General features: G+C 34.8%; 3 protein-coding genes across 3 annotated transcripts; 1 reads left to right on the forward strand and 2 right to left on the reverse strand.

The window, feature by feature from the left end:
• The first annotated feature begins 524 nt into the window (after positions 1 to 524).
• Positions 525 to 6,390, forward strand: UREG (urease accessory protein G). Its single transcript, XM_059581735.2, has 6 exons — positions 525 to 919; positions 3,429 to 3,489; positions 4,768 to 4,969; positions 5,291 to 5,412; positions 5,556 to 5,660; positions 6,051 to 6,390. The coding sequence occupies exons 1-6, from the start codon at positions 600 to 602 to the stop codon at positions 6,132 to 6,134; spliced, it is 894 nt and encodes a 297-aa protein (XP_059437718.1). The 5' UTR covers positions 525 to 599; the 3' UTR covers positions 6,135 to 6,390.
• Positions 6,391 to 8,111: 1,721 nt separating this feature from the next.
• On the reverse strand, positions 8,112 to 10,941 carry LOC132172248 (Cytochrome b561/ferric reductase transmembrane protein family). The gene is made up of 4 exons (XM_059583718.2): positions 10,606 to 10,941; positions 10,119 to 10,283; positions 8,936 to 9,084; positions 8,112 to 8,838 (listed from the first exon to the last, which is right to left on the reverse strand). Exons 1-4 carry the CDS (start codon positions 10,732 to 10,734, stop codon positions 8,496 to 8,498), a joined length of 786 nt encoding a protein of 261 aa, XP_059439701.2. The 5' UTR covers positions 10,735 to 10,941; the 3' UTR covers positions 8,112 to 8,495.
• Positions 10,942 to 15,900: 4,959 nt separating this feature from the next.
• On the reverse strand, positions 15,901 to 18,505 carry LOC132172644 (large ribosomal subunit protein eL20). The gene is made up of 4 exons (XM_059584177.2): positions 18,417 to 18,505; positions 18,022 to 18,137; positions 17,825 to 17,888; positions 15,901 to 16,395 (listed from the first exon to the last, which is right to left on the reverse strand). Exons 1-4 carry the CDS (start codon positions 18,429 to 18,431, stop codon positions 16,054 to 16,056), a joined length of 537 nt encoding a protein of 178 aa, XP_059440160.1. The 5' UTR covers positions 18,432 to 18,505; the 3' UTR covers positions 15,901 to 16,053.
• Between the last annotated feature and the right edge of the window lie 830 nt (positions 18,506 to 19,335).

The following is a 19,335-nucleotide window of genomic DNA, read 5'->3' on the forward strand; positions in this document are numbered from 1 at the left end:
CTTTATCCCTACTATTAAAAAAACATGTATATCTTACATGTTTAAAGGATACATGTCACTTTTATAAACTAAGTTTAAAGAAATTCCTCCAACTTCAACCCAATTTGGAGGAAAACTTTGTCCTAAAATTTATAAGTTCAGATTGTGATTCCTGATTAGTGCCCTCAAATTAATACTAATTTTTATTAAAAAAAATTAATACTAATTTGCACTCTTAGAATCCATGCTTTGAAAGTTACGAGATTAACTAATTAATTAATATTTTGGGTTTGTTTGTTTGTTTTTTTCTCTTATATAAATTCACGTGACAACATTATTAAATTCTTGGAGGTTAAAGCTGAATTCAAGCCAAAGCAGCCAATCAAAAGAAGGAGCAGCTGAGCCTTATCTTTGTAGATTCTCGCCCAATCAGTGCCGTAGGATTGAGAAATACATTGAACACCTCGGCATCAACAAAAGATTACCAAAACAATGCAAGGGTCTTTTCGTAATTTAAAGTCCCACCATCATCTCCAGCTTCCTTAAAACAATCAGCAGGCTGCAAGGGGCCTCTTCCTGCCCTTGCACTCCAGACTAAAAACCTTTGCATACCATATTCAATGGCTTCACATGATCATCATACCCATGACCATGGCCATCACACCCATGACCATGACCACCACCACCATCATCATAATGACCATGACCATGACCATGATCACCAGCATCATGATCATGATCATACTCATGGGGATTCAACAGCAAAGTCATGGGTGGGCCCTGATGGGAAGGTGTACCATAGTCATGATGGACTGGCACCACACTCACATGAACCCATATACTCCCCAGGCTACTTCAGCAGAAGAGCTCCACCACTTGTCACCAGGGATTTCAAGGAGAGAGCCTTCACTATCGGCATTGGTGGCCCAGTTGGTACTGGGTAACTTCTATTTCCCTTTGATATTCTGTTTTTTTTGCTTACTTGACATTTGTTGCATCTATATTAGTTTTTTTCTTGCTTCAAAGACTGATAAATCATTGATTCTAATGCTACTTTGTGAACTTTTAGTTTCTGGGTTCTTTTATAAGTTCATGTTTATTATGATATTGAAGTTTATCATTAAGATCCAACCTCATATGGGGATAATTTCCTTGGAGGAGTGCATTGCGTTTCTTAACAGAGTTGTGTGTTTTGCTTGGGCATCTACTTTGGGTAAAATCGTTAACTGCTGATATAAGACACAATGTTGCCCTGATTGAATGGTGTTGCGTGTGTAAAATAGTTGTGAGCGTGTTGGCCATTTGCTGCTTCGTTGCCCTTTCGGGAGGGAACTACGGTCCTTTGTGTTTAATATGTTTACCGGGACAGGGCCATAAAAGGAAGCCTTTTCAGTTTTATATGGTATTGTTTGCGCTAAAGAAGCTTTTGTTGTGGTTCACTTAGAGCTTACTGGTGGATATAATAAGTGGAAAGTAAGCTTTGCTAGAGAGGCTTATGATTGGGAGGTAGATATCTTTGTCTCGTTCTTCAAGGTGTCGTATTTTGTCAGAGTGAGACAGGAAGGTGTAGACAAGTTTTAGTGAGTTCCCCCCAAAAAAGGATTGTTCGATGTAAGATCATTTTCTCCTAGAATAGTGTTTGGCGGACTAAGGTTCTTTTGAGGGTAGCCTTTTTTACTTGGTAGGTGGCCCTAGGAAAGATTCTTACCATAGATAATCTTAGGAAACAACATATTAGTGTGGTTGATAGGTGTTGTATGTGTAAATGGAATAGGGAGTCTACGGACTATCTTCTATTCCATTGTGAGGTTGTCAGTGCCTTGTAGAAAGTTTTCTTCAGTCGATTTGGGCTGTTTGTAACGACTCAGGGAAAAACGCTAGCCACATTTGCGCTATAATTCCAAAATGACTAGTCAATTTAGAGTTTCCCTAAAATTAATTGTAAACCCAGTTTCACCTAGTAAGTAAGCAATGTGAGACTTAACACCCATATGTGTCTTTATAAACCACCCATTCTATGTGAACTACTCATCTTTCCAATATGGGACCAGAGTATTATAAACTCCCCTTCTTAAACCCCTGACGTCTCGCCAAGGTCATGTCATGTGATGCTCCAGTACCACATATTGTTATTAGGTAGCTCTGATATCATTTGTAACGTCTTAAGGTAAAGCTTTTGCCACATTTGTGCTATCATCCCAAAAATACTAGTTAATTTGGAGCTTTCCTATAATCACTTATAAAGCCAAGTTTTACCTAATAAGTAAGCAATGTAGGACTTAGCACCCATGAGTATTTTTATAAACCACTCACCATATGTATGCTACTCATCTTCCTAATATAGAACCCGAGTGTTAAAGTCTTGGATTGTGCCTAGACAAGTAGTCGATTTGCATGCTTGTTTGTGAGATGCTAACTATACTCGGAGTGCTATTGCACTGGAAGATGGTTTTGTGTCTTTTGTGGTGTTTATGGAGGGAAATGAATGACATAAATTTTGAGGACCGTGAGAGGACATTGGAAGAGATTAAGTCTTATTTCTTCAAAACTTGATACTTTTGGACAACTGCTTTTGATTCTTTTTTTGTGATTAGTTTTCATGATTTCATTGTTCTTTTTTCTCATTCTAGCAAAGTGTTTTCTCTTGTATATTTCGTAATACTTGGGGTACCTTACACTTTTAATGATATTTCAATATATATATATATATATATATATATATATATATATATATATATATATATATATATGGGGTTCAGTGGTGATGCCAAAGTCACTAATAGATGTGTAACTTGGATGGAAAGGTTGCTCTATTTGGAATGTGGTTTCTCTTTTCCTTATGTGGACTATTTGGAGAGGGAGAGAGAGAAGCAAAGGTGCAGTGTTGAGAAGTCGTTTGTTGAAGAGTTAAAATCATATGGGTCAGTGTGTGGTGTAAGCTGGTGTTTGTTGGAACAAGTAGCCATCTTGGTAACTCATAATATATTTTCTTCCTCAATTCATCAAGAAGAGTCGTACTCCTGTCCCTCAATTTTTTTCTGGATGTGTTAAAATGTGTGAAAAGTTTGGCATTCACAAGCAACTTGAATACTGTCAACATCTTTATTTAGTCATTTTGGATAGCAAATTATCTTTCAGGCTGAAGGTATTCTTGCACTAGCTGTTGTGTACTTGCATATGATTTTGTGCTTTTGGTCATTTCTTGTTATTATCAATTTTGGCATATTTGCCTCATATGTATTGTTCTCTTGAAATGTAAATATGGATAACTAAAAGAAAAATAGAGATGTTTTCTTTGTGCTGCCTTCTGATAGGATTCTTCTTTCCTCCCCCCAAAATTCAAATTTCGTGGTTTGGTTCCACTTTTATTTCATGTATGTACTTTCAATTCTAGCCTGAATCACACACAGTAAACAGGTGCTGATGGAATGCTGCTTCATGTCATACAGGAAAACAGCTTTAATGCTGGCTCTATGCAAATTCTTGCGGGACAAGTACAGTCTTGCTGCAGTAAGTAGAATTTCTGACAATTTTGAAATTTTTTTCATCATGAGTTTATGTGTTCCTCCTGGAAAATTGCCCCTCATTTTGAGCCATTAAAAAAAAAAAAAAAAAGTTAAAACAAAAATACAGCTTTTCTAAGCTGCTTTAGCTCTTTGCTTATTGTAACCAAACCCATTAACAGCGAATGTGGAGCCAAAATTAAGAAAGAGAGAAGAAGGGGGAAAATGCAATATTTCCTTTGTTCATTGCAGTATGAAGAATCCTATATCTCTTAATAACATATGTCAACATATGACTCAACATATTTGATAACAATCTATTTTAGACTTTGAATAGCTGCTTCAAAGTATCTGCTAATTTCGTTTCTAAGGGTGTGAAGTTTCTCTTGTGCCTCATGTTTCAACCTTGCACAGTAGTTTATATTTTCAAAGACCTTGAAGCCTGTTAGGCCAGTATCTTGAGGCAAGCCAAGACTCTGTAGGCATAAAATAGAAGCACCTTGAGGCTTAACCTAGAGCTTCACATATTGAAGTTGTAGGCATGCTACAACTCATATAAAAGAGATCTGCATACATACTTTTAGTGGTGCACACCAGACAGAAATAGACTCAGTTCTCTTGATTTTCTTCTAGACACAATCATAGCAAATAGATGGATATATAATATTTGTTTGTATACCGATGTGAAAGCACCTCATATTTGTATGTAGATTTACTAATCCCAGCAATAAATCTTGATTTATTTAGACTCTTTCTTGGCTATTTTTACTTTCTAGATTTTTGTTTATTGCTTTGCACTTCCCTCTTTAGTATTTAACTTGTTATCATCTAATTCAGCCTTCTCTGAACATGGGTGTGCTAAAATAATATCCAATACGTTCTTCAAATTTTATATTCATAGACTCGCCATTGAAGCATACGGTGCAAGCAATATACCGGCTTTTCAAGGGTAACTTTGTGTACTTAGCATAGTGTGTCATTGACCTTGCTTAATTTTTACTAAACAGTCTTATTCATGCCCTGACTAATTACTAGATTGTCAATTCTTTGGAGATATCAAGCACCCCTGAAACACAATTCTCTATCAGCTTTCTCTTGCAATGATTTGCATTAAACTGTTTATTAAAACAGAAGAGAGTCAACACTTGTACCCAGGAATGTAAACCCATGCTTGAACCTAAGCATTTTCTGCACACAGCCGGTCAAGATCTTGTAATAACTTGAAGTGGGATATCCATACTTGCGTTATGATATAAAGATATTAAGAAACATGTAATTATTTCAGGTGACGAATGATATATTCACAAAAGAGGACGGTGAGTTCTTGGTGAAACATGGAGCACTTCCTGAGGAAAGGATACGTGCTGTGGAAACTGGGGGATGCCCACACGCTGCAATTCGTGAAGACATTAGCATTAATCTTGGCCCTCTTGAGGAGCTCTCTAACCTGTACAAAGCAGACATACTTCTTTGTGAATCAGGGGGAGGTACTTTTAGAGAAATGATTATTGTAGCAATAGTTTAATTTTAAACTGATCTGAACTGACATTAAAGTTGGTATGCCACAAGTTACTAATTTGAAATGATGGTCATATAGGAACCACTGAAACGGGATTTGGAATTAAGTGGCTTTAAAAATCAATTTTGGAAAATGCAGTTCAATTAATGCGGAAGATGGCAGTGATGACAATGTAAAGTTGTAAAAATAGGAATGGTTATATCAAACTGTGTTTGTGTGTTACCACTCTTCGGAATAAGTTTCAATGAGAAAAATGGTTCAATATTCACTTGAATTTGTGTTGGTGCAGATAATTTAGCCGCCAACTTCAGCAGAGAACTGGCTGACTATATCATCTATATAATTGATGTATCTGGTGGTGATAAAATTCCTCGGAAAGGTGGCCCCGGCATCACCCAAGCTGATCTCCTTGTAGGTTCTTTCTTAAAAATTCATAGCTGCTCCTTTGGTTGTGGCACTCACCTAATCTGTTCATTACCAATCTTGCTGACCAATTATAGATATAAAATACGCTGGGTGTCTGATGAAAATGAATTGACTGCATTGGGTTTCAGGTGATAAACAAGACCGACCTTGCCGCGGCAGTTGGCGCTGATTTGACCGTCATGGAGCGTGATGCACTTCGAATGCGTGATGGAGGGCCATTTGTCTTTGCTCAGGTTGGGTCGAGTCGACTTTTTACTTGGTTTGCTTATAATAAACATGATATGGGCATTAACTTTACTCTGAGCTATGGGAGTTGCAGAATTACATTAATCTCTTATGATCCTATAGAACTTGTTCAATTTGAAAATGTGATTTAGAAATAAAACAGAAAGCAAGAAAGATTACCAATCAAATTGTACATAGATTTGGCACTGTTACCTTTCAGATTGTTCATCTTGCCCTGCAAGAATGTTTTTTTGACAAGTTTTGTGGGTTTATCTTTCTCCCCTTCTCTTCCTCAAAGCACAGAGTTAGGGGAACAAATTATATGATATAATTGCCCCTTTTGTGCTTCAAATGTCAAAATTTGCCTTGTTCATGATGTATGTGATTTAAATATGCAGGTGAAACATGGGCTTGGTGTAGAGGAAATAACAAACCACATTTTACAGGGCTGGGAAGCAGCGACTGGGATGAAGCGTCGCTGACTTCCCTTTCTGGAAGTTGCTTCAGCTTATGTTTTGTATTAACGGCAACTCTTGTATTTGGGAACTTTTCAAATGTTTGTGTCACTGCATTTTGGAGTAACTATGGCTTCGTTTTCATGGTCTTTTCCGGAACTATGAGTATCTAAGTACTTGAATTCTGTAACACAGATCAATAGGGTTCATGTATGTTCCTGTTGCTTGATGTAGAAATCTATGATAAAATGCAGAAAATAAGAGAACATTGATATTTTATCGTGATTCGGCTTTAGAGGCCTACGTTCACCACACTAAGAAGAGCTTGATATTATTACATCCTTATTATTTATTTATTTATTATTATTATTTTTTTTTAGGTAAAGGATTACGACCTTATTGAGCGACTTATACTGATAGTACGGTAGTAATGCCTATCTATAGGCCCGCGAGAGTTATCTAGAGCAGTCGATCATTTGGTGTAACATTATGAGGTTGGTTGTTCGAGTCTCCTCAATTAAATGATACACGATTCTTATGGATGGAGTTGTGTATCCGGAGTTTACCTAGCAGGAACGGATCTTAAAGGGGCCATGCATTGAGTTCTTGCCACAATGCATGTAAAAATACAAAAATAATAACTCAAGTGTAGTATATTCATATAACTAGGCCCGTTAACTTTTCAAAGTTGCTTTCATTTCTGTGAACATAAATATGCTCCTGATCATTGTAAAGCTGGCAAAATTTGTCGCTCAGACTAGTTGAATTTTGGATTTTTCTCCAAACTTTAGACCCACATCCTGCCCCAAATGTTTTTTTTTGTATTTGTACTGATTTCTATATATTATTTTCAAGGGCGTGAGTTATTTGTTTTTTATTTTTTAAACGAAAATCTGTAACTTTCATTGATGAAATATCAAGAGCATAAAGCTTTTATAACACATAGTATAAAGCTCTGAAAAATCACAGTTAAATGCTATGAGGTTACAAAGTCATAAAAATGACTTCAAGCTTCTGTTAACCCATGTACAATTACAGTTAAGGAACATATCTACTTCGTGCTGACTAGATCTAGGACATGGGTAGCCTTTAAAAAAAAAAAAAAAAAAAAAAAAAGTAACTTCACTGAAGACCCCTTGGACCTATCCATCAGATTTTAAACGTCACATGACGTATATACCCTTGACTTTTTTATAAAATTTCAACTTTATCCTTAATTCCAAAACATTTTTTTATTAAAAAAAAAAATCAGGGATATTTTTGTCTTTTTTAGCATTTCTAAACCTAAATTTGACGGAGGGGTTCAAATTGAGAGCAATTAAAAGTTTAGGGAATTAAATTGAGAGATTTTAAAGTTTGGGGGGCCTTTGTCAAATCGGGTGTAAATTCAAGAGTTTTTAGTGAAATTACCCCAAAATTAAAACAACAAAAAAACTAAAAATCGGGTCGTGAGAGATAAATCCCCACACCGATCTACTCGTCGACTCGAAGGTTAGGAGACAATTCCATTCTCAACCCGAAGGTCAGGATGAAAAGAATAAACAATCAAAAAACAAAAAAGCCCCACAAGTAGTGGCAGAGGAGCATGTCATCATAGACATTCCCAAGAAAACACGCCTTGGTTGATGAAGACGATCAAATCTAAGGTTGAAGAAACTAGATATGGATTTAGATCTAGATCTACAAACTAAATCTAAAGCAACCTCGCCAAAAACGGAGATCAGAGGAGATCACAGAGAAGACACCGAGCACTACTACCAGGAAAGGAGGGAGGAGGGAAGATTTAGATCTCTTTCTTGGTGTTGCTTGAAGGAAAAGAGAAAGATAATTCTAGAGAGAAGGCAAAGCTTCTTTGCTAGTTCTATTTTATTTCCCATAAAAAGTCAACCTCAATCCGGCATGCGATACTTTAGAGAGTGCATATCTTGGAAGAAGAAGCATGTAAAGTATTAAAAATATTAATTAAATAATTAAATATATCATTTCTTATTAATATACCTTCAATTCAATACAGTGTTACATAAATATGCTTAATTACAAACTTCATAACATTCTCATACAAAGCACTACATAATCATCTATCTATCTCTTAATCCATATGCAAAAAAACACCCAATTCCCCCCTAATCACATCAAAGATATACAGCTGTAGGGGTCATATGAAAAAGAAAATCCTTGACATAGTTTTTTTTTTTTTCTTCTTTTCTAATTCAATCCTTGACATAGTTGGATGCACAGTTTGTACTCTACTTTTTGATGCATGCACTCCATTACCATTAGTGCAATCTTTTGCGAAATCACCTTCCACTACCATAAAGTGCAGACATCAAAAAACAAAGTTCAAATGAGCAAAACCTAAAAGAAAAAAAGGTAATAAAGAATCCCATATCAGTCAAACAAATTCTGAAGTGCATTGACCTTCCCACATGGTTCGAGGAACAACTCCTTTTGGTTGAGCCTTTCAGGAATCTCTCGACTGGGAAGTGTGATGGGTACATTGCCTAAAATCACACCTTGCTTTTGCAGATACTCCCATTTGTCTTGCAAGAGGTATAAGAAAGCAATGACAGAGACCTCTGCTGTGAAAAGTATAGTCCAAAGGGTTGCACTTCTTGATGTTTTCTTGATGTACACATTTATGCCTGTGTAGATGTTTATGATCACACCCAGAGAAATTACTGTCCCAAGCATCCAATGCACAAAGTACCACAAGCTCCTTTCTTTCCTTCCCCTGCAAAAGAAGAGGGAATATGTACTTTTACATAAATAAAGAAAATCTTGCAATAATCAAAAACTAGTTCAACTGTGAGAAATTTGAATGGGATTACCTTTTAGGCCTGAAAAATCCGACCAAGGCTTGCACCCATATAGCACCATAAAGAGCTAGACCTAGTATTTGGTGGCTGTTATTGAATGCATTATCAAATTTTTTGATCGACATGATAGCTCCAGCTGTGCCAAGAAGCACTGAAAATGTCTGTTAGATGGAGAACTGGTTAGAATTTAGCACTTAGGGAGACACAAGGTAAAAAGAAGGACACTAGTGGAAGAACTTGAAAGGTTTTCTCCTTATTTAATTCATGAGGTAACTTCACTTTAAACCCCTGAATTATCAAGCGATTTGAGAAGCCCCCAAAATTCAAAACCTCTCAATTTGAATCCCTGAACTTTTAATTGCAGTCAATTTGAACCATTCCATTAGATTTAGCAGTTAACTTCTCTAATTTACCTCCTAAGAATTTTATAAAAAAAATCAGGGATATATACGTCATTATCTCACTTTTAACATTTAAAATTTAGCTGTTAACTTCCCTAATTTACCCCCTAAGAATTTTATAAAAAAAATCAGGGATATATACGTCATTATCTCACTTTTAACGTTTAAAATCTTACGGATATGTTCAAATTGATTGCAATTGAAAGTTTAGGGGTTGAAATTGAGAGGTATTGAAGTTTTGGAGGACTTCTCAAATCGCTTGGTAATTCAGGGGTGTAAAGTGAAGTTACCCCTTAATTCATTAGAATCTTCAAAAACAAGTGACTTTTTCATATCTCACAGCCGATATGAAGCTATCCTATATATGACCGTAGTAGTTTACTTAGTTTTTACATAAATGATGGTAATTTTTTTCAAACTGAATAATAGAGAAAACAAGTAAATTAAGAGAAGAATTTCATAATCACTCACTCTCTTTCTGATATTCAAGTAAATTTAGTTAAAGCAGTTTAACATAATTGTTTCCATACCGTGGACTTCAAAAAGGTATAGTCTTTTAAAAAAATTGTGAGAACATCATTAAAGTTAAAGTAACTTATGATGATGTTGTGAACAAAGATCAAAGCTTGAATCATTACATTTTGTAGCTCTGAATTGGATTCTTTGTTCATATTAAACAAATAAGAAGATATATATATATATATATATATATATATATATATAATGGTTCACATAGATACACTACTTTTCTTTCATTTCAATTTTTCGATCATGAACATTTAGGAAGAGCTTACCTGCAAAATAGCATGGAGATAGAAAATGACTTTGACCCTCATGGATCCAGTTTCTTCTCTACTAGACATTCTGATAATAAGTATCCCAATAGGCATTAAGAACCCCAGTGAAACCCACAGGAGAATCCCATGAATTGTAACATCATGTGTCATCTGAGGACTAAGCTGCAAAAGGTGACTAAATAACAGTTAACCCTGATGCTTTCTAGATACTAAAAGCTGATGATAAAACTAAGAATATTGCCATATGGCTGTCATATAATTGGGATGACGGGGTAGTGAAAATCGGCTGGTTTTTATTGCCAGGCTATCCTAGTTCTATGGCATTCATATAGCAATCTACTAATAGCATTTTTCTAAAACTAATACACAAATAACATGACAAACTTAGTTTGCCGTTGGTTAATAAAATCTTTCTTAAAACTTTTCAGAAGATAAAAGAGGAAGAAGAAGAACTTGAAGAAGAAGAAGAAGAAGAAACATTTACCTTGTTAAAGCTAATGCTGGATTGATTGGATTGATTCACATCATCATGGGATGAACAGCCAACCAAGGGTAGAAGAACAACATAGTATGCAGGGATGGAGAAAGGTGCTAGCTTGTGAATATTTTTCATGATTCTTCAATCTCCAAGCAAAACAAGAATATAATCATAAACCTGGCTACTTATATGCTAATGTTCTCTCTCCTTCTCTAGGCTCCACCTTTCCTTCATTCTTTATGAAAGGTAGATGCTTTATGATATAGTTTATTTCAGAGGCAATGAGAGCTTTCAAATAGAGTTAACACAAAACTATTTGTGTTAACTCTTCCAGAAAATGCAATTTTTTACTCTACAAAGAAACAAATGTGGTATATAATACCATGCAGTTTTAGCTATGAGCCTCTGCCTTTTATAAGCATCGACAATATATGGTGGTTTGTGTGAATGAGAAGACTGGAATTTATAAATTTAACCCAAAAATAAACAAAAAACAAAAACAGATGGGAGGGTATGACAAATTTCAACGATGTGGGGTTAACATGGGCAGGCTTTTGTCTACATAAAGGAGAAGGTGGGATTGAAAACAGAAAAGGGTCAAAATTCTAATGGATGAGGTCTTGAGAGAAGTGATAAGGATAGAAAGGTGATTTGTATTTCCTAAATTAAGAGATTTACTTTTACTCTGATTTAAGGGATTTGTTTATATTTGAAAATATTCAAATCACTTGTAAAACTCTATTTATAGAGTATTGTATACCATTAAATCAAGGAAAGATGTAGCTAAAAAGCTTTAACATGTGGATATAGACTATAGACTGAACCACCTGAAATCTCTATCTTTCTCTCTTTTTTTTTATCTCTTTGATTTGTTATGTGATTTTATAAGAAGATCGCGTTGTGGATGCATGGTGGACATGGTAGCATGCTCCCACGACATATTTTAAAACATTTACTTCATGATTTTATTGTCAAGGGAAGAAATAATTATTTCATCCAAAGATGATGAGCTTGGTTGACATTATGGTGATGTTGAGATAGATATCTTTCAATGATGATCATGAGGTATATTTCAACTGCCTTCTCATATGTCAAGGCAAGGCCTAGTGTCGGTTCCTATAAATAATTACTAGCTTAGTGTCATGTGTCAAGTTCGAGTCGTGACGAAACACGAATATAAGACTATATAAGTCAACTCAAATCTGACTCAATTAATTAAATACGCTGGATTCATCAACTCTAACCTGCTAATTTCACATTAAGTTCATGTTGAATTTGCAGATCGTGTCAAAAATTATATATATCGAATTTTCTTGTGCTTTAGTTGCTACTACTAATTAAATACGTTAGATCCATCAACTCTAACCCGCTAATTTCACATTAAGTTTATGTTGAATTCGTAGATCGTGTCAAAAATTATATATATCGAATTTTCTTTTGCTTTAGTTGCTACTACTAGCACATGGAATTTTTCAATTATTTAAACACGAACCACCGACCCACCCTGGCCTAACATAATGAGGTCCATGACTAATTAACCTCCCTGTCCTAACATAATGAGATATATGACTTATTCATCTTTTGTTTCAGCTAAGATATCACCAAAATCCAGTGGATGTATTAAAGCACCCCATGACAAATGGGAACAAAATGTCAAATTTCTTTACTCTTGAGCCACGTGTTGCTATTTAAGCTCACTTTTTTCAGCCTAAACTTGTGCAGAAAGAGAGACCGCCGAGACGCTCTCGAGTTTTAATTATTTTGTAACTCACATAATAAGTAACAAGTAAATTGTCACGTTAGTCTGTAAGGAACTTACTGTGACAACATTCCAAACACTATATCCAAATCTCCAGTCAAAAATGTTAAGAGAAATGCTATGGTTTCTCTTAGCATTCTCCGTGGACATTTTTTATAAAAAATATGAGGGATTAGTGAGGTAATTTTTTTATTTTTTTATTTTTGCTTTTTTAAAAAATTATATCCACATATGATCAAGAAAACACCAGGATGCATGAATTGTAGCATTCCTCAAATGTTAAATCGTAGGTCTTAGAAGAATCATATATATATATATATATATATATATATATATATATATATATATAAATCTCCTTTTTTTAAGTTTGAAATCTCAAGAGGTATAATAGTTCTTATAGAAGGATAGTAATAATCCCTTATCACTAGTGATAAATTATTATTGAAGCTTTAATATACATAAAATGGTAAATCAAATGACTATAAACTTTCAGTCAGTAGCATGCACTCAAGTAAGGACATTGTGAGAAAGGAAGAAAGAGTGGGGAGGGGGAGGGGGAGGTGGTGAATAATATGGTAAACAGGGTTAACAAACACGAAATTAGCGGATTAATGTTGAAAAGTATCCTCCGTTTAATTAAATAAATTTGGTGATGATTGATTTATATAATTTTATATATACTTATGCATCAATACAATCGAACCCAAAATACAAACACAAATTGTCACCCCCTAATGATAGATGGTGCACCCTCCTCCCGAATGTGACTAGCCGATGGAGGGGATTGTCCACATATACTGAATTTTATGCTTGAGGATTGTAGTATTTGCTTTACTGCTAAAAGAAAAGTTATAATCATATCCACAAGCCCCATGTAGGGTTCAGTTAATCATCAATTTTTTTTTTTTTTATTAATTCTTCCACCATGAGTCTATGACAATATGTTGGTCATGATCATTTATTTCCCTTCTTGGAGCTAAAAAGAAAAGAAAGGGACCAATCCTCCTCAAATACATTCCTTGAAAAGAAACTGATACATGATTAATCTCAAAGAAAGGCCAAAAAAAAACAGAAAGAGAAATTATTGCAGAGGATTAAGGATATGATTTTTCCCCAACACCAAATTATATGATGATATTGTTTGTTGTGGTTAAGTTGAGATAATAAGAACTTGAGACCAAAAAGAGGTATATTATTAATTTCAATTCAAGGATGAATTAGGGGATCCGGGGAAGATATATGCCCCTGGCCTCTTCTGATTTTGAATTTAGTGCATAATTTGAAAAGAGAATAGGGGTCATGGCCTAACCCCTCTGGGCTCTGGTTACGTCTCTGTTTAATTTAAAATAATAATAATAATAATTACGTTAAATTTTTTTTAAAATTTTTTTGACATGTCAGTCCACATACGGGGAGGGAAAATCGATCTAGTGCTCTTGAGGCCACTTCACGAGACGTAATCTCCAACCGATTGAGCTATCTCTTGGAAATAATTAGGTTAAAGTTATCTTTACAATTATTTGTTTGCTTATATAGTCACCCCATTTAAGCGGCGGAAATGAAAACCAAAAAAAAAAAAGAGATTGAAATGATTAAAAAGGTGCAGATTCTTCAACCCTTTTTCTTTGTTTTAAGATTAGCTGATCTTAGATTTAGAGGTCCTCAAACCTAGATGGTAAAACATCTTTTTGATAATAATAATAATGCATGCACTATGTAGGAGGAGGGATCCACTGCATGGAGATAGCAATGATTACGATGCCATCATGTTGAAAGGAGCAATTTGAAAAAACGAACAAAAGAGAGATCATCAGAGATTCGGTAGGGAGTCGATGTCAAGCTTTTCAATGCTAAAAATGTATCTCTATTCTCTAATCTCTACTCTAGGGTTCATGTGCGTACATGATGCATCATATCACTGTGTATAACGTGAGCACATAGTTACCAAACCGTCAAACTTTGGAATATATATATATATATATCATGTACGCACATGAACCCTAGAGTAGAGATTAGAGAATAGAGATACAAACACACTCATTTTATGTCGGTTGACGTTGTGCATTTTAAGTTACTTTTCTTTTGTTCTTTTAAGTGGCTGACAAAAAAAGGCACTTAAAGCATATAAAGTCAACTGATATGAAATAAGTGTAAACAACAGTATTTATTTTCTTTTATTTTTTCTTTTTCTTTTTATGAGCCAATAAGGAAAGGGGTACAAAAGAGTCTTTCTCAATCCAGATGGAAGAAAGAATAGGTGACTGAGTGAGAATGCTTCTAATCACAAAGTTTAATTTGCACTCCCAAAAACTTTGCAAGTTTTGCAAGTTAACGTTAATATCAGAAATAATAGAAGCAAAATTCTAGTATTTGAAAAGAGACGGTTACTGAATGGCAAGGACAATGTTGATTGCATCTCCTTGTAGCAAAAGCGAGTAAATTCCAAGAGAGGACACAGTTTGAGAGGCTAAAATAGCAGGTTGAGCTTCATTGATTGCAGTTTTAATAGTGGAGAGACGTTTGGTTGTAGCGTGAATAATTTTACCATTAAAGTCGCTAAGAAGTCATTCTTAACCGCCACATCAAAGTTAGACTTGGCGGTGCTTGGGAGTGGAGGAGACCAAAGAGAGACCGATAGTCATTCCAAGCAAGTTTATGGACCTTCATTGAGTTGGAAATCTGATGAAGAGATTGATTGGGAATGGGCTGGACTTTATCATGCACTAAACGATTCCTTACAAACCAGATGTGATCCATTGTAATTGCTTGTTGAAGTTGAAATCACCTAGTGTCCACCTTAGTTATAGACAAATGTTGAGAGGGGTTCAGTAGCACGATCACCAATTGAGAAATAGGAATGTTGCTCAAAGTTTCTGAGTAGAATGGCCAAGGGGAGCTTCTCCATATGATTCTAGCCAAAGAACATTCAAGAGATGGTTTCTTGAACATTCTAGCCACACAAAAAAAAAAAAAAAAAAAAAAGATTTTTCAACAACAGCCCTTACTTTCAACAAACCTTTCCAAGAAGCAGAGGTGTTGAGAAAATCACAGCCCTCTTTCAAATATTTTCCTGCAAGAGGCACCACCCTTGCTTGAAGATAGAAATGCATCTCTTTTTATTGGATTTTCTCATTTTGGGCTAAAAATCTGAAGAAGCTTCAACAAATCCATTTCCTTTGGCCACATAGGAAGCCAGCAAAGATAAAGCTTAGTGAACAGTGTCAATTTATTCATCCAAAAAACAAAAGAACAGTGCCAGTTTGATTTTTTAAACATTTTTTAAGGTTTTTTTCACATTGATCAAAGATTTGGAATAATCCAAACCAGTTCAATTACAACAAATAACCACGGTTTTAGTCTTATAAATACAAGAATGTTCGTATAACATCTGGCATTCTCCTGAACTCATATCACTATCAATCTTCATGGAGAGTCGACATCTAATAGGTAGTAAAACAAGAACATAATGAACCAAAACCAGAATACTGAGGGTTCAGCTCAACTATCATTTCAAAGCAAAATTATAAAGAAAACATAACAAATATTCAAAACCACAAATATGATAAACTCCAACTCTTTGGTTTGCTAAGATTCTCAAAATGAAATAACGATCACAGATAGGAAGGTCTCTACTAAAATGATTCAAAATTTGACCTGTCTTTAACACTTCGGAGTTCATTCCTCAAATGGCAAAGTTACATAAACAAATTGGGTCTCGTTGCTTTGTAAGTGGTCTTCAGCTTCCTGCTTGGTGGCCTAACCTTCTTGAACACCAATGGGAATTTGATTTTGGAGTTGTGGAACTGCTTAGTGCTCTCCCTCTTGCAAAGCTTTGCAGGGATGGTGGCAGTCTTGATAATTTGAATGCACGGAAACCTGACTCTGTGTCGAGATGCCATCTCAGTGTACATCTGCTCGACAGCCCCATTTAAAGTCGTATCACGGTACTCCTTGTACATGTTGTGATAACCAGTTCGGCTTTGATACCTCAACCAAATACCATAGTTCTTGATCTTGGTGGGGTTTTTCTCAAAAATCTACAAAATCCAAGTGATATATTCAATTACATTCAGAAAGGAAAGGGTTGTCAAAAATCTGCAATATTCTCAACTTCAACCTACATTTGGATATTGGCGGAGTTCTAACTAGGTTTTTTTTCATATACAATTTCGAAACATCAATAATGCTCATGCTTTCACTCCAAATATTTATAATACGTAATACAAAAGAGATAAAGAGTAAAAAAAAAAGAACAAGAAATTATCACCAAAAAAAACAAATCACAAGGACAGTATTAAATCCAGATAAAAATATGTTTTCACCACAGCAATTTCAAGCTTGTGAATCTTGTTACTGCAATCACATGCCACAGAAACAAACTACCTACTCTTGATTCAACAAATTTACATAATTAGAATCCCTGGCTGACGGTTCAAATTTATGGTTGTGGCAATTATATGAAAAACTATATATCATACACAAAAAACAAGCTGCTATATGGACATAAGCTAAAGGACTGAAAACTATACAGCATAGAGATCTTCACAAATACCGGCAAAACTTAAAATTTCATAAGAACAAAAACTAAAGGAAATTGTCCATCTAGGAAAGTAACAGAAAATAGAAAGTTACTTTCGAAATTTAAATTCTAATCACAGACACAAGAGGCAACCTAGTAGTCAAGTTGAAAGCATAGGCTTCAGAGAGTGGGAGATTCGCTGATTAGTTGCTATATTAAATTCAGTCAACTGAAAGCATGATGATGGTAGAAATGACAGAGGAACAATGTATGAAGACAACCTACAAAGCTCTAGTACCAGGCTAAAATCATTTGAAAAGATTTTCAGAAGATATTGGTAAATTAACAGATAACAGCAAAAGACTATATCGTGCAAGTAGTTAATAACGGATTAGAAATTTATTCTTTTTCGTCAAATTAATCTAACCCTCATTTTCTTCAACCATCCATTAAAAAAAAACTCAAGCATATAAATCGTATGGTTGTAGCCACTGCCAGAGTCCTAATACGTTGGAATACAAAGAATTCAAAGTAACTGTCCTGATTTAGTCATTGAACGACAGAACTACAGCTAGTTTACAATGCACTAATTTTAATTGAACACCCCAGCCCTCAACGTAATAGCAAAAGGAAGAAAAAAAAAGGTATCAAATACCAACATTAACAAATTACAGATAACACCTACCACTGTCACCAGAGGAAACCTCAAACATTAGTTAACACATTAACACAGAAAATAATTTATACTCTTGCACAGTAAATTTTCATCATAACCACGAACCATAATAAAGATTTCCATATCATTAAAAAATCCACACAAACATGAAGAACATTGTTCCTTCATTAAAATGGAGGGAAGCTTATACAAATTACAATTACCTAGAAATTATCCGACAAACAATCTTTGACAAGAACGAAATTATACTAAGAGAAATGAGACAATATACCTCATTAATGGCAAGCACTTGACCATTGCTCTTTTTGACCTTCTTCAGCTTCCTCAGAAAATACCTAATCCACACCAACCAAACGACAATAAAACAAAATTAATCAACCAAAATAAATACAAACCCAGATCTCAATTCCCAAAAACAATTAACTTGAACCAAAAAAAAAACCCAAACATCTAGACCAAATCACTCACCAAAACTTGGACTTGGCGCGAACCTCGTTCGTGGCCCAGAGCTTCATCCGGTAAATCTTCGGGTGTTCATCAGATTCAGTTGGCAGAGCCCTCCCAACGACTTGATATTGGTGAAACTGCACCTCCAAACCATAACACCATTAGCAAAAGCCCAAACCCTAAAACCCTAATCCTCTATTATGCTTCAGAGAAAATGAAAAACCCCCATCTCCAATCATGCTTTATTTGGTCTCAATCACATTAAAAAAAAAGTATTAGAAATTACGCGAAGAGGTTTTCAGTTTCGTTTCTTTGATTTTCCCATAAACCAAAATGCAAACATAATGTAAACACTAGACTTAGAGACTAAAAGTAGAGATTTCCAGTGGATCTGAGAGATAGGTTCGTAGGCTTACCCTGAAAGTAACCATCTTTGAAGCTCCGCCTCTCTCCCTCTCTCGCTCTGCGTCTCTCTCTGTAAGAGCAGTAGAAGAAGGGTTTTCTTTTGCTTATATAGGACCCCTGAGGAAAACCCTAATATGTAGAGAACTGTTAAAGCGACACGTGGGTGACAAAGTTCACTGACCGCAAATAAGTTGTTCGCGCGTGGGCTGCCTGCCAGCCCTGTCCCATTGAAGTGGGCTTTTTTGTTTGGGCTAGGCAGAGTGCTGAGCCCATTGATATAAAAAAAAATAAAAAATAAAATAAAAATCGACATAATATTTTCAAATCCATATTTATCAGAAACAACCTAAAATTGAGTTTTTACTTTTTAGCACTAAAAGATTATTTATAAAAACAAAAATAATTTATTATTTGAATTTTTCATACTGATTATTTTTATTTTTTACTACATGTTTTTATTCATGTACATACATAAAAATTATTATATAGATTGGATTTTATTATAATTTATGAAGGGGCAAGACTAAAATTTTTGGTGTGGGGGACAAAATTAAAAATAACACTTTTTTTAGGGTAAATAATTAATTTTTAAGGGTCTGAAATCATAAAGCTATTTTCTTATATTTTTTCTGTTTATTTTCTCTAATCGTACATTTTCTTGAATGAGAGTTGGTCTAGAAATCAACTCACTATTGATATAAGATCTACAAGCCGGGTACGGTTTTTTTTTTTTTTTTTTTTTGGAGGAAAAAAAAAAAACTACAGAGAATTACATTTACATACTAATAATCATTACCCATTTTTTAACAATTAAAATAATCTTTGAATTTCACTTTATTTGCTTCCAATAATCATATATTAAGAATAAAGTTTTATTTCAAATTGAATTGAAAACTTAATTTATTAAGATGACATTGATACGATTTTTCG

Source organism: Corylus avellana, chromosome 1 (assembly GCF_965113065.1).
Source record: "Corylus avellana chromosome 1, dhCorAvel1.hap1.2, whole genome shotgun sequence".
Taxonomy (NCBI): domain Eukaryota; kingdom Viridiplantae; phylum Streptophyta; class Magnoliopsida; order Fagales; family Betulaceae; genus Corylus; species Corylus avellana.